At 52.2% G+C, this 15,638-nt stretch overlaps 1 protein-coding gene across 10 annotated transcripts in view; it reads right to left on the minus strand.

The window, feature by feature from the left end:
* Window positions 1–1,426: 1,426 nt before the first annotated feature.
* The window catches only part of JADE2 (jade family PHD finger 2), a 134,242-nt gene continuing 120,030 nt past the window's right edge, over window positions 1,427–15,638 (minus strand). For 9 of the 10 annotated variants that reach the window (XM_019421972.2, XM_019421969.2, XM_019421973.2 and 6 more), the window contains 3 exons: window positions 11,026–11,143; window positions 7,470–7,598; window positions 1,427–6,162 (listed from right to left, as the gene is read on the minus strand). In XM_019421972.2, coding sequence (XP_019277517.1) covers window positions 5,354–6,162; window positions 7,470–7,598; window positions 11,026–11,143 — 1,056 coding nt within the window. In that variant the 3' untranslated portion in view covers window positions 1,427–5,353. The remainder of the gene's footprint in view (window positions 6,163–7,469; window positions 7,599–11,025; window positions 11,144–15,638) is intronic. The other variant, XM_019421975.2, reaches the window with a different exon arrangement.

Here is a 15,638-nt window from a genome sequence, read left to right on the forward strand (position 1 = left end):
ACAAGAAAGAATGTAAAATATCTCATTATAATGGTTTTATATTAATTACATGTTTAAGTGTACATGGATCTAATAGGTTAAATACAATTATTAATTAAAATGCATTTTACCTGTTTATTTTTACTTTTAAAAAGTGTGGCTACTAGAATTACATGTGTGCTTGCACTTGATTTCTATTGAACACTGCTGCTTTAGATGCACAGGTGTCTTGACCTCTCCTGCTCCACATTTATCAGCTAGGTCAGCTTTCAGGTGTGGGTCTTGCGGCAGGCCCCCTGCAGCACTCATCTGGACCATGGTGGCCCAGTGAGCCTGGCGTCATGCTGGCGGAGGGAGGAGGGGGAAGCTGGGGTGCCGAGCCCAGGGCAGCTGGCCCAGAGAGCAGACAGCTCCAAAGGCCAGCCAGTTGGGTTGGCTCCCATGTGTTCTGCTGTGTGGAGTCACAGAACCTTGGATCTGGAGGCACCCTTGGGGACCTACTGCCCATTGCACCAGTGACAAAACAGCAAACAACCAAGTCAGTGGTCCCAGAAGCTTGAGTCCCAATTCAACCCCCTTTCCAAACTGCCTCCCCTGGGGCTCTCAGGGGAGGTTCAAGACCCCTTCCTAGTTTGCAGTTTGATGCATCTTTGCACATGCCGAGCCCTTTCAGGAACTCTGTTGTCCCTTCCTTTATTCCAGCTGCCCTTGACCAAGCAACTGTTTATTCTTCAGGTCTCCACTGCCTGGAAGCTCTAGATGGCAGGACCCTAGTGGTATACAACCCACCATACTGGCAGAACGAGGTATATGGCCGATAGATTCATTGTTGAATGGCCAAATGAATGCATGGTGTCTCTTCCTTAGGGAAACTCTTCCTGAAGGCTCCCATCCCCCAGTCAGCCCAGGCCTCCATATCTCCCAGTTCCCTCATCATCTGCATCCCTGTTGGGTCTGTGAGCTGCCCTGGGAGGCAGGGATGGTAGCTACATTCCTAACACTTTCCAGAGCCTGGCATGGAGCAGGTGCTCAGGAAATAATGAATGGAAAACACACACCTGGGCCATCATCTCCCCTGATGTAGGGACAGATGCCCAAGGTTCCTGGCGAACCTACCAACTGTCCCAGGAAGGTGGCTCACGGGAGGTGGGAAGAGTACAGCAGTCTAGCCGGTGATACTGAATTTCCTCTCTTATCAGAGGTGTGGCTTTGGGTACCTCCTTCACCGGCTCTGAATTCCGGGGGATGCCAACATCGAGAAACAAATGAAATACTGCCCTGAAATACAGTATGGGTGTTGAGCGATATGCCCATCCCTATTAGCACTCTTTACGAGGTAGCAGTAGGTTCCGAGGGACGCGCTGAGAGCACTCGCTGACTCACTTAGCCGGCTGGTGGCTGTGGACCCCCTCCTCCACTGAATGTAACAGAGCCGCACACCAGCCAGCACAGAAAACATTGCTTTATTAACTGCGTTTGCCAACACACGAGGAGTGCAAAGGGCTCCTTGAGACACAGGCCCTGGTCGGGGCCAGGGTCTGGAAACCCTCATGAGTGAGTGGGACAGGATGGGACTAGGAGCTACGCAGCAGCGGCAACACAGAATCATGCAGGGCATGGCGGGCACTGGCCACGGCAAAGCGGCCATACATTCTATTGCTCGTTAAGGGTAGCGAACATGGACAATGTACAAAAAGGAGAAATAGGTCTTTGCGTTAATGAAAAATACATTTTTTCTCTACAAAGGAATCTTTTCTAATACAAGAAAATAAATATTGCAACATAAGCCAAAAATAATTTAAAATTGCTCTTTTCAATATATTTTCAATATTTCTCTTGTATATTAACAAATGGCACATCACTTTCTTTGAAACAAGGACAGAAGGTGTCTCCTCCTGTGACATTCATATCATCCCCCCACCCCGAGCCGTTTGTGGAGCACAGAGTGTTGTGCATCTGAGGGACAAGGTGGCAGGAAGTGCCTTAAAGAACAACCAAAAGTCCCAGACTCCAGCCCTGGCTCTTTGGCCAATGTGGCCAGCTGGGCCAGGGGCATGGGAAGTGGCCTCCCCAAGGGCCTTGGTACAGGCATCCAGACCATTCTGAAGAGCTTCAGGCATGGCCAGAGGTTGGCCACATCTGGCAGTGAGCAAGGAAATGCCAAGTTCAGCTGCTGCCAATGTCTGTTAGTATCATCGGGCAGTCGATGCTCTAGAAATTGCCCCAGCAGGTCCCACGGTATGCCCAAACGCAACACGCAGACAAGCACGTACGTGGACACACGAGATGTGCCCTGGCACATACATACCTACAGACTGGCACCCACGTCCGGAAACCCGGGTGGCTTCTCTAAGGAAACCGAGACCCTGACATAGCAAATGCTCATACACTGTCACAAAGTCAGAGCTCATTTAATAAAATAAACCCTTCTACCTTTCTTCTCCTTATTGACTTTAAAATACATTTGTGATCCATAAAAATACTTTCCTTGCACCTCATCCTTCCTGGCTGTGATGAGGAGGAGGACTGTGCAGCCAGGACCAGGAGAAGGGTGGATGGCAGCCAGGAGGAGTAATAGGAGCTTCTCCCTCCTGGGAGAGGGCCAGTGAGTATGGTGGGCAGAGGTGTTCAAGCAAAAGATCTGCCTCAGCCTCTGGCCTGCAAAAGGACTTCTGTCTCGTTCCCTGCTTCCCGCCTCAACCCCAGGGTTGGCAAAGCTGTCTACACTGTGGACAGGAGATGGGAAAAAGAGTGAAAAGGGCTGTGGCTAATGGTGGGAACTAGTATCCTTGTCCTCTGTGTGGTCTTGCTGGACTTCCCAGAGGTGGACAGCTGCGGGGCAAGAACAGCTCTACGGCCAGGTCTGGGAGTTAAGGTTCTGCCACCTCCCCCACCAGCTAGCCTAACAGATCCCTGAGCCCTGCGCAGGACACAGCCCCAGGGATAATCCAGTCCAAGGCAAGAGCCAACACAGAAGGGAATCCAGAGGCCAACTTGGGTGGAGTACCCCTGAAGGGTGCTGGCTGCCCTTCCTGACCCCAGCCAGACACGCTGCAGTATATTCCCTTCCGCGTTCTCTCCTGCCCTAGCCTCTGCCCCCAGGGAGCCCAGACTTCGCCTCCGTATGCATGAAGCGGTGGGAGGGGGACAAGCGTGGAGTCTACTGGGCAGGAGCCATTCCTGGGACCCCACCTCTCCCCCTGGCAGAGTTTGGTTGTTCTTTAAGCTCCTCACTTGGTTCCCTGTGAGGTCAGACTGGGCAATCTGGCACAGACAAGATTGTGACCCAAAGCACGGGGAAGTTAGGAGGACTGTTCAAAGGCAGTAAACAGAGAACGGGGATGGGCCGCTGGTGCGGACACTGCACTGGCCGTTACTACCAAGACGGCAGGCAGACTAAATTCCACATGGTAGCTTGTGCCATTCCAATGCCCAGAATCCTTGAAGCCCGCCCCGAGTCCACTCCAACTGGACACATTTGCCTGATCTTCTGAACTGAGTCCTAGCTTTGTTTCCCGTTTTGCTAAAATTCACATGAAACCGTGCGTCGATGACAATGCCACTGTCGTACCTTGGAAGTTCTGGAGTCAGGGGTGGGTGGTCAAGCTGCTGCCCATCCCGCCGATTTGCACGTTGAGTGTTTGTGTGGGGAGAACCACATGGTGAAGACCTTTGCCATGCTGGTTTTGCTGTCATTGTTCTTCCCCTCTGTGAGTCTCAGAGTTTAGGAAAGCTCACAGTGGGCCCAGCCCAGGACCGGAATCCCAACACCTGGTTCCCGCGTCCCAATTCCAACGGTTCAGCAGCAGAACAACATCTTCTTCCAAGAGCCTGGGCTCCTCTCCTTGGGTGTGTACAATGAACATGTCTCTCTACACTTTGTTGCTAAAGAACTCGTCAAAAAAAAAAAAAAAAAGTCCAAGCGACAAGTTGTCAGGTCCAGGCTGTGCTGTATTATGGTCAAAATATTCTTTGGCATCCACAGAATGATTCGACTGATTCACTGGACTTATGCAAGATTTCTTGTCGGAGAAGTTCTGGCTTCACCAGTGGTGGAAGTGACCCAGGAGTAATTCATAAAACAAAAAAAACATGTTTTCACTGAATTCCTTTTATTGTTTGTTCCCTGAGCTATCACCCTGGGGCCACTCCACTGACACTCATCAGAGCAACTACCTGGGACCTAGGGGATGGGACAGAAAAGGTGGGTGGGTGGTGGTGGGTAGGGAGGGCAGAACCAGGGAAGGGGGTAACGGCTCACAGGGACAGAGGAACCAGGAACATCCAGCAAGACTTGAAACAGCCACAGCAGGCCAACACGGCCTGCCCCAGGCCCCGGGATCCCACTTGCTTGTTGGAAGGAGGAGTTTCCAAAAGGAAACTGAGGAAGAAGCTCATCTCATAGCAGGATTGGAAAATTTGAAAAGGCAAACGGTCTGGTCTGGTCAGGTCAGCTGTCTGGGAGTGGCCAGACGTCAGCCGAGACTGGCCCCAAAGGAAGGAAGGAAGTTGGAGCCCCAGAGCAATTCTCTAAGTGGGGGGAGTCTGAGCCCCACGCCCCTGTCTGGGCACTGGCCCTCCCTTGCAGCCCTCCACCGGCACTGGCGGCTGGCTGGCTGTTTGGGAGTCCCCTGAGTAAATGGCACAGCTCAGGAAGGATTCTAGGAACCCCTTCTCAGAGCCGCCGGGCTGGGCACTGGCAGGGGTGGAGCAGCAAGGGAGTGGAGGGTCGCGGGGTGGGCGGGCAGGCCTCAGATGATGTGGGTTGATCAGGAACAGCGGTGGTTCCTCTGGAACCAGCGGGCCCTCTGCACCCCCTCAGTGCTTTCTTGTATAAGCTCGTTGTGCTTGTGACAGTGAGTAGACTCTGGCTGGGGATCACTTAGTATACTTCCTTGGGGATCAGTGGAGTGCAGCAGGACCCCCCAAATGGACCCCAGTAGAATTTGGGGGCAAGGCGGGGCAGGCCCTGGGCTGGCCCATCTGCCATGAAATAATGCCCAAACGACGGTCTGTGTCACCCAGTGGCAGCGGGCTGGAGTCCTGAGCTCTTCTTCGCCTCGCTTACATCTAGCCAGGAGCCCAGCAATGCCGCGTGGGCTGGGGCGGAGTGCTGCCGCGGCGGGGGTGGGGCATAGGACCTGCTAGAGCCCCTGCGGCCAGAGCCGTGGAAGGAATTCTAATGTCCTAGGCCAGCACAGAGGAAAGACAACAGTGTGGAATTCAAAACTCTCTCTATATTAAAAATAAAACCACAACAGAGTGGCAGTCTCAAGGATCTGAGACACTCAGCAGAGATTGGAAATGGCAGTTGTGACTGGGCTGAGGCCTCGTGGGAGGACCAGGGCAGGGCCTGGGACAGGGTGGGGGTGACTTAGGAGGCCAGTACCCCCATGCGGACCACCTCCTCAGCCCCTGCTTCCCGGGGAGCCCGCTGCACCCCACTGTCCTCAGCTTCCACATCTGAGTCGCTCATCTCTCCATCAGAGAAGTAGCCGTCAGTCTCAGTGTCAAAGTGTAGGCTGACCTTGGGCCTCTCGGCCACAGCAGAGGGCGGTCCTGTCCCAGCATCAGGCCTGGTACCTGGCGATCTCCGGGTTCCCTTGTTTTCTCGGGGCAGCCGGAGCCGGCCCAAGGGCTTAGGGCTCACTGTAGGGCCAGGCACTTGGACATTCGAGTCGGCAGCCATTGGGGCTGCCTCGTCCAGGGTCTCGGGGGCCAGAGGAGGGGGGCTGTCGGGGGCTGCTGGGATGGGACAGTCCCCAGCTGTGGGACTAGACGGCAGGTGGGAAGGTGTTCGCCGCGTTGGTTTCCGGGCCACTAGGCCCTGCCCACCCTTGCCGCTGGCTGCATCCTGGCCCCAGGGCTTCTTGGGGGATTTGTCCGGAGTCGTCCGTGAGCCAGGCCCGTCCTGCGGCAGCTTCTTCTTGGCAGGCAGGCGGGTGCGGCCACGGGCCTTCCTGGCAGGGTCCCCAGGTCGCAGTGAGGGGTCCCGCATGAAGCTCAGCAGTGTCTCCTCGTCTTGCAGCAGCTCCTCTGACAGTAGCCCCGGGGTGGGGTCTTCGCGGTGCCCATTGTTTAGTGACCACTCGCTCATGGCCATGTTCTCTGCTGTGATCTGCACTGACTGCGCCAGCCAGCTGTTGAAGAAGGTGCCATCGATGGGGAATGAGGTGGACAGGCCTGGCCAAGGGGAGAGAGGAAGCAAGTGAGACGCTCGTAGGTGTGTATCCCACCCTTTCAGGACGCCCTCCTGGACCCTCCCCAGCAGGCCACTGTGCACCTCCCTCCCTCTCTTCCTCTTGCCAGACCCAATTAAGCCATCTTGTTTGCTGATCCCTCCTGTCAACACCACCAAAGAGGGACCATATGGGTCCACACCATATACCCCTCTCCCCAGGACAACCTACTCCCAGAACTGGCTTCATGATTTGGAACCCAGAATGTAAAGTGAAAATGCGAGCTCCCTGTTCAAAAATTATTAAGGTATTTCAAGGTGACAACAGTAGAGCATTAAACCAAGCAAGAGCCCTTTGAGACTGCACAGGTACACACACCCATGAAGCCGGCTCTGCACCTCTCCCATCCCGGGGACGCAGAGGATGAAGGAATGAAGGAAAACGCCTCAGGCCACCAGGGGGCGCTGTTTTTTTGTGAGAATTATTTCTGAAGCAGAGAAGTTGGATAGGGTAGCCAAGTGCATCTGTGTAGAAGGTCCCTCTTGGATGTCAGGGCCAACAGGTGAAACTGGGCCTTCCTTGTGATACCCAAGTGGTCAAGTGGTCCCATTCCTGAGAATGAGGGACATACAAGATGACATGAGGCTTCCCTGCTGGAGACAGGTCTGGATAATTCCACTGTCATCCCTGAGGAAGTGTTCTAGGGGAAGCACATGATACCCTGGGAGAGAAAGCCCAAAGCTGGGGTTGGGGGGTAGAGGGCTCAAGGGCTGTTCTGCTTAATGTAGGAGCACTAAGGAGTCTGTGACTGACCATGTACTGGGCCAATACCTGTGGCCACTCCTTTGGGTCTCTCTGGGTGGCTCCAGGAAGGTTCCCTAGTGCTGAAGGGAGGGCTCATTTGAGAAATTCCAGCAGAGCGGGACCAGGATGGAGAATTCTGGCTGACCCTCATTTCCCAGCATAGGGCTACACTCTGTAAGGGCACAGAGGGCCCACATGTCCCCTGGGGCCTCTAGGAGTCTGGCTAAGAGAATGTGAGGGCAGCTCCTGAGACCCTGGCCCAGCGTCCAGATGTACAAAAGGGGAATTTCTTGGGATGCCACATGGGACAGAGACCCTATCTACTTTCCTTTATGGTTAAAAGGTATGAGCACCTGGGCATGGAAGGGCCTGGCTAGCCCTCTTGGGCTTCCTACTCTGTGCAACAGAAGTGCTGGTGGACCTTGCTGGCCTTAGGTTCGGGGCTGCAAGTGGAGTGATGGTGTAAGCCTGGCCATGTCCGCCAGGCCAGTGTGGCCACTCACTCACCCAGCTGCCCCAGGACTGAGTCGGGCCCCGCCTTCACTTTCTCTTTCTTCTCGGGGCTGCCCTTCGGGCCCTCACGGCCTTTCCTTTTCGAGTCGCTCTTCTTGCCCTTTGCTCTCTTCCCAGACCCCTCTGCCAGGGAAAGAGAGAGCAGGAGGGAGGCGGTTAACCCGAGCAGCTCAGTCAAAACCAAGATCACTATGGGCCATCCATATGATAGTCCTCTATCACCTGTGCCTCAACTTCCAGGTCACTTTGCCCTGCTAATGTGTCCTAGGCTCAGAGCCCCAGGACCTGGGATAAATGGGGCTCCTGTGAGTCAGGGACAGCTGGTGGGGAACAGAAGGTAAGTGCCTACTTCTGCCCTTGAGTGGCTTGGGGAGGGCACAGGGGCACAAAGTGAGTGGAGGACCCTCCTCCAGGACCTGGAATGCAGTCTGACATCTACATGGCCTATAGATGTCGGGGCGGGGTGGGAGTCCTGGTGGGTGCAAAGGGTAACTACAGGTGAGTGGCCAGGTCAGGGCCTTCAATGCTAGGCCGAGCGGCCAGACATGGATGTGGAGAGAAGTCTGAGGACTATCTGAGGAGTCAAGAGATGTGGGTTCTAGTCCAGCCATAGTGGTCAGTCCCATGAGCAAGTCTCCTGCCTTGGCTTCTTGGTCTGCTCTCGAGGTCACACAGCAGATAGCAGACTCGGGGTGCACACCTGGCCCTTATATCCTTTTGGTCCGTGACCACATAGGTTTAGGGAGCCACAGAGAACACTGGAGCAGGAGAGGGACATCTGCAGGGGGAGGCCCAGCTGCCAGAAATCTTCTCCTAAGGTTTTCAGCAGGAGTCTGGAGCGCTTCTCAGATAAAGGTTTACAAGAAATTTGAGGGATATGGACTCTCCCTAGCTGTGCTGCTAATCCCCTGTGCAACCTCAGAATCCTCATCTCTGACATGACACTCCTGCCTACATGCTCTGGAGGGAGATTTCTAAGGTTTCCCAGTGCCCTCAGGAAAGTCTGAGCTCCTTCTGAGGCTACAAGACCTTGCACATCTGATCCTAGCAAGACCCCAACCTCACTTGAGATGTGGTCCTTTTGCCCAAGTTGCTGCTATGCCAGCCTCCTTCCAGTTTCTCTAAAAAGACAAGCTCCAGCCTCTAGGATTCCAAATTGTACTGCTCTTCAACTGGTTCATGGCCTAAATATAACTGCCACAGGAAGGCTTCTCCAGTGCTCCGGCCAGACAGGCCTCGACGATATGCGTGTAGCCATATGCCCATCCCAGGGGTCATCAGTTTCGGGCAGAGGCAAACCAGTCTTCTCCCCACATGTCTCGCTCTGAACAAAAGGATGCCTGATGCTGCCACTCAGCTCCAGGAGCTGCAAACATCCCCAGATTCAGTGTGGGGATGCAGACCTGGCTCTTGACCTCATTTCTGGAATCCTGTGCCTGAGGGTACTACAGGCCTTGCCACGTTCTGTTACCCTGATTGTGGGCCTCTCCTTCTGCAGCTGGACCTCTCACCACAGTGAGGTCCTAAGAAGCCAGACACATAGCTCCAGGATCACCACTGCTGTGAAGCCATCTCTGGCACTTCTGCACCTGCACTGGTGCCAACTGCAGCCCCTTGGGCACCACTTTCCTTTATCTTTCCAGATGGTGAGCTCCACAAAGACAGGAAGCCTATCCGTTCCGCCCATGGCAGCGTGCCCTGCAGTACCCGGCACAGGGCCTGGCATCCTATCTACACTCAGTTTTAATACTCGCTGAAAAAATCAACAGAGGAGAAGGAGCCTGGAGAGCTCTGGCAGCCAGGAAGCTGCCAGTCTTGGGGATGCATGGTAAGCTCTGACCTTTGCATGGACACGACCCGGCCTCACCCAGGACTTGTTTTTGGCACGGCTGGTTTCTTGGGCCAGAGTAGGTGGTGATCCCAAAGTGCAAATGAGGCAGCTTGCCTCAGGCAAGGGTGGGGCGGTACCAGGTCCTCAGTCATTCGTTCTGGGGGTGGCCCAACAGCTCTGGTTCCTCTCCACTGCAGGCCTAGCCTGACCCAGAGGCTGAACTAGCAGCGGCAGCTCCTGGCTCAAAATATCTTGCCACCGAGCTGCATGTAATTCTACATTAGAGGACCTTTTTTGAGTAAAGCATTGCTCTTCTGAACATGTAAACACTCTGGGAAGGGCCCTGTGTCTGGCAATATCCACACAACTAGCAGAAAACAGCGACACTGGAGCTTCTTTGGCCTTAGATTTCCAGATCTCTTAAATACATGTCACGGGAAGAGTTTAAGAAGAAAGCAGACAATCAACATCACTTATCATCAGGGAAATACAAATCAAAGCCACAATGAGATACTACCTAACACCTGTCAGAATGGCTAACGTTAACAACTCAGGCAACAACACACGTTGGCGAGGATGTGGAGAAAGAGGATCTCTTTTGCATTGTTGGTGGCAATGCAAGTTGGTGCAGCCACTCTGGAAAACAGTATGGAGTTCGTCAAAAAATTAAAAATAGGACTACCCTACGAACCAGTAATTGCACTACTAGGCATTTATCCACGGGATACAGGTGTGCTGTTTCAAAGGGACACATGCTCCCCCTTGTTTATAGCAGCACTAACAACAATAGTAAAAGTATGGAAAGAGCCCAAATGTCCATCGATGGATGAATGGATAAAGAAGATGTGGTATATCTATACAATGGAGTATTACTTGGTAATCAAAAGAATGACATCTTGCCATTTGCAACTATGTGGAACTGGAGGGTATTATGTTAAGTGAAATCAGTCAGTCAGAGAAAGACAAAGATCATATGACTTCACTCATATGAGGACTTTAAGAGACAAAACAGATGAACATAAGGGAAGGGAAGCAAAAATAGTATAAAAACAGGGAGGGAGACAAAACAGAAGAGACTCATAAATATGGAGAACAAACTGAGGGTTACTGGAGGGGTTGTGGGAGGGGGGATGGGCTAAATGGGTAAGGGGCACTAAGGAATCTACTCCTGAAATCACTGTTGTAAATGTTAAAAAATAAAAGATAAAATTAAAAAAAAAAGAAGAAAACAGACAAAAAGAACTGCTAGTAGGCATCCAAATTTTATCAGATGAGGTCAGAGAAAAAGAACACAGAGGTCCTCTTCCATCTCTGGAGCAGCTGCCTGATTCAGGATCAACATGAAGCCACACAGGGGTTCAGGGAAGCTCTCTAGCTTCTGGCCCCTTCCTGTCCCAACACCAGCTTAGAGCTACTGTGCACGTGCAATCTACTCCTGCACCACTATGGCCCTGGAACTACCTACGTATCCCCAGTGGACCAGAAAGCCTCCTCAGGAGAGGCCTGATGCCCACATTCCCATCTCTGGCTCCTTGCCAACCAACATACAACTGAGGCCCTAGTAGGTCCCATCTTGGCCTACTTAATTGGTTCTGGAAGGTCTGTGTATGGGCCAGTGGCCCCCACTAGGACCTGAATACACAAACCCTCCTTGGGACCTGGCCCATTGAGAGTGTGCATGCTGAGCGGTGGCTGGCAGGGGGCAGGGAAGATGCCTACCTCGACACAGGTCCTGTTCAATCAGTTTCATCTGCAGGTGGAATATCTGTTCCTGGAGTTTGCAGATGGCGTGTTTCGTTCTCTCACGCCTTGTTACCATGTAGCACAGATTTCTAACCTGAGGAGACAAGAGAGAGGTTTTCCACTTTACTCATGGGCAGCCACACCTGACCTCCCAGCCCTGGGGCGAGGGTTGGGGGGGGCACCGCTGCCTAACCTGCCTGGGACATCTAGGAATCAATTCCCAAGCCCTGAGTGTGTCCTCAGCCCTGAGCCACAGTTCTCTGGTCCAAAACACAGGCCAAGCACAGCCTTGATCCTGCGGCTCCCACTGGGCCTGGGCCAGAGCAGGCAGGGAGAGCATCCAGTTAGCTCAGGCTGGTGACTCTACCTGCCTTCTCTAGGCATGAACTTCCTGGCTCACTCTGCCATGCTGCCCCTGTGGCTGCCCTCCCCCTACCTACACAGTGCCCCAAGGCTCAGTGGGGCCTTGTAAGGTTACCAATTCCATCCCTCTGCCTCCTGTCCAAGGCCTCTTGTCCATCAAAGATATTCCTCAGCCAAAAACACCATGACAAGGCAAACTTCTATCCTGAGACACAAATGGCCATGGTGCAGAGAAGAGAGAACTCCAGCAGAGCAGCTTTGAGTATTCAGGCAGTCTCTGACCCCTGGGGCTGAGTGTGCCATGTCCACTTGCTGCACTAAGACCTGAGCCAAGCCCATGTCTGCTCTGGCCAAGGCCCCTCCACATGGCTATGTTCACTCAGCCTGAGACAGAAGTTCTCAGGGGGAAAGGCAGGGGCCTCTCTGACTGCTTAAGGGCAGCTAGGAAGAGAGTCTAGTCCCTTGGAGACCGGTTTGCTTAAGCTCACTCTGCAGCTGTTCTGGAAGCACCTGAAGGATGGGTCATGTTGCTCCCCATCCACCTGGTGCCTTTCCCCAGTGTGCCATCCCCTCACAGCTGCTCTCAGAGTATATCACACTTCTGGGGCCCTCCCTCAAGACATTTCCTTGTTCCACCATGGTCTTTAGCTCAGGTTGAAGCCTCCAAAGCAGGGACAGATGGCCAGAAGCTGTGCGCTGGAATTCTGGGTCCCACCAGGGTCTGTGCAGCTGAGGCCAGTACTTCCGTCTGCAGATGGGTTCCATCTTCAAAGCTGAGTTCAGGCTGCATGACCTTGAGTTGCCTGGGGGAGACCTATGGGTTCCAGAGCCTCTGCCTGTTATCATGACTTCCATTTCTCTTGGCCTGGGGGTAGCTGTGATCACACCTCTCTGTGGACATGGATGTCCTCCCTTCTTTCCTGAGCTCAGTGGTGAAGGATATCTCAGAATGTTGGCTCCAGGCTCTGTACGGACTCTAAGGAGCATTCCACCCTTAGAATGTGTGTACCCAGCCTAGACCATGGACATGGCCATTCAAGGCGAACACCTCCCCAAAGGGGCAGCTGCCTGGCCCCAGCCTAAGAGCCCTTGCTTCCTCTCAAATCCTGGACTTCCTCAGGAGGTCCTCATAATCACACATCTCTAAGCACCAGCTTCAGCTCTGGGAACTCACATGGTGTTCGCCCTGGCTCAGCAGTGGGCAATGCCATCAGGTCCCTTTTTTCTGAGGGCTTGCTGCCCAGCAGGGCAGAGAGATGCAGAGCAAGTACTGACAGGAGCAGGCAGCCCTGACCCAGACCTGGGGGTGGCGAGAAGGCTTCCTGGACAAAGGGACAGGATGAGTGGATGTTGATCACACAGAAGTGCATCAGCTGGGGATGAAGATCCAGAGTAAGGCCAGGCAGGGGAGAGGCAGAGCAAGTCCCTGTGTCTACAATGCTAGGCCAAGGGCAGCTGGGGGTAAGGTGGGGTGAGGCAGAAATGCTGAGACCCTGGCATCACCCTTCAGGATCCAGCTCTTCCTCAATCACCCCCAGAGCCACCCCATCAGTCCCTGATGAACATAACTCTTTCCCATCAGCTCCCTCCATTTCCTGGTCACCTGCATTGGCTCCATCTGGACAAGTAGGCATTCTGGCCTCTCTGCTATCCCAGATCATCTTCTTGAAATGTAAATCCTCCCCCTGTTAACACTTCCACTGGTTTCCCTCCTGGGTTGAACAGTGCCTCCTGCCAAATTTTGTCTACCTGGAACCTCAGATATAATCAATTATGATGAGGTCATACCACATATTAATGAGCCCTAAATCCAATGACTGGTGTCCTCATAAAAGGCCATGTGAAGACACATATAGAGAGAATGGTATGTAACAACAGAGACAGAGATGGAATCATGGGTCTACAAGTCAAGAAATGCTAAGGGTTGCTGGCAATCAGAAGCCAGGAGAGAGGCTTGGAACAGATCCTCCCTCAGAGTCTCTAGACAGAATCAACATTGCCAACATCTTGATCTTGGATTTCTGGTCTCTAGAACTGTAAGAAAACATATTTTATGGCACCTGGGTGGCTCAGTAGGTTAAGCATCCAACTTCGGCTCAGGTCTGATCTCACCATTCGTGAGTTCAAGCCCTGTGTCAGGCTCTGTGCTGACAGCTCTGAGGCTGGAGCCTGCCTCAAATTCTGTGTCTGCCTCTCTCTCTGCCCCTCCCCTGCTAGCACTCTGTCTCTCTCTCTCTCTCTCTCTCTCCCCAAAAAAAATTAAAAAAAAAAAAAAAGGAACCTCCAGAAGGCCTTCCCTGTCCACTGCATCCAAGCAGCTCAGCATTATTCTCCCTGAAACCTGGTCTGCTTCCCTCCTAGGAGTCACATGGCTTCGTGTGCATGGGGACCATGGAGGTGAAAGAGAGGTAGACAGACTCATGACTTTGAAGGCCTCAAAACAAACCAGTCAATACATCAAACCTAAAAACAGTTCAAAGTCCAGCTTTTTTTTTTCAAAGTCCAGCTTTTAAAAAATTTCCCAAACATTCCACCATCGAACTTACTCTAACGTTAATCCTTAACAATGACATGAGCTTTAGAGGTGCAGACGTCCCCTTCAAAGAAACCACTACTTACTTCATCACTTTCTATTAAAATACAGATTTTTATTTTATTTATTTTTTGTTCTTTCATCTGAAACTTTACAAAAAGGTTTCTCACGGCAAACCCAAATGAATTACTGGCATCAAGATCCCTTGGGTGGCTGGTTAGAAACACAAATTTCCAGGCTTGGGGGAGTGTGAAAGTCTCTGGTGGTTGTGTCCTCAAACAGATTTTATACAGCACTATATAATCTGAGAATTACTGCCCTAGGCCAGGGGCCTCCAAAGCGAGCTGCATAGGCTACTGACTTAGATAGTTCATTACGGCACAGGAAGGAAATATTAAAGCAAGTACTGGTATATTTTTTGATCCAATTAGAAATTTTGACTATGTTTGTTTCATGATATACAGTTGTAGATATGAATGAGGCATGAAAAGTACAATATATTGCAGGTAAATGCTCCATGTTTTTCCTGATAAGATGCATGACACAATCAGTACCATCTGGAGATTCCTGCTAGGGAAGACAGGAATGCTTCTTTCTGTGAGAATCCCAACAATACCCACCTTCTGTGGTTGGTACACTGGTCATGATGTGACCCCTTGGTTCCAGGGTGAGGTGGGAACATCGATGACTTCTCTAATTTCTCTCAAGACTGTTGGTTACATAGCTACATGTTACTGAATGTTGTGGAGTTCCACTTCTGTGATGGCTTTTGGGGACGAAGTATTAATATCACCTTAGAAGTTCATCCAGGCTATTAGGTTCCTGACACTTGTCATTATTGTTTTTTCTGATTATAAACATAGGAAGTTCTCTTTAAAAAAGTCAGAGTGGGGTGCCAGGGGGCTCAGTTGGTTGAGCGTCCGACTTCAGCTCAGGTCATGACCTCATGGTTTGTAGTTTGGGCCTCACATCCGGCTCTGTGCTAACAGCTCAGAGACCACTTGAGATCCTCTGTCCCTTTCTCTCTCTGCCCCCTCTTGCACATGTGCTCTCTGTCTCTCAAAAATAACTAAACATTAAAAAAAAATCAGAGTAAAAAAAGATGAATCAAGTAGCAAAGTCCCCCCAAACTACAGATTGGTAATAAAAGCAGGGTTTACATTTTGAGGAAATTGTTTTGTTATCAGTAGTTTTACAGAGTGAGCCTGAATGTGGGTGAGGAGGGTGGAGGGCCAGGGAGCGCTCCCAGCCAGTTATCCTGAGCTAGACTGGACTAGTGTTGGGCATTTGTGGAGACTAGGGAGATTGTGGGGGGCAGGCTTGGACCTATGGGCCTGTTGGGCACGAGAGGCTGGAGTTCAGAAGGGAGTGTGGGCTGGACCAGCCTCCTGATGGGGAGCAGAGCTGTGGAGCAGACCACTGAGAGGTCAGACTGAGTGTGGTGAACCGATGATCACCGGGGACAGGGAGCACTCAGAGAGCAGAGAACGGGAGGGTATTAAGGGGGGTTCTGGTCAAAGCATCCACACAAAACATATTTCAATACCAAAGGCATGTCTGACTGTGGTAACCACTGCTGAGAAGGGAGAGGATGAGGATGGAGAAGTGGCCACTGGATGTAGGTGATGGGAAGCTGTTGGTGGCCCTAGTAGATGGTGGTGGCAGGAGCCTGGCCGGAGTGGGAAGCAGTGAG

The sequence above is a fragment of the Panthera pardus genome, unplaced genomic scaffold (genome assembly GCF_024362965.1).
Source record: "Panthera pardus isolate Hobbes unplaced genomic scaffold, ASM2436296v1 HiC_scaffold_2, whole genome shotgun sequence".
Lineage (NCBI taxonomy): Eukaryota > Metazoa > Chordata > Mammalia > Carnivora > Felidae > Panthera > Panthera pardus.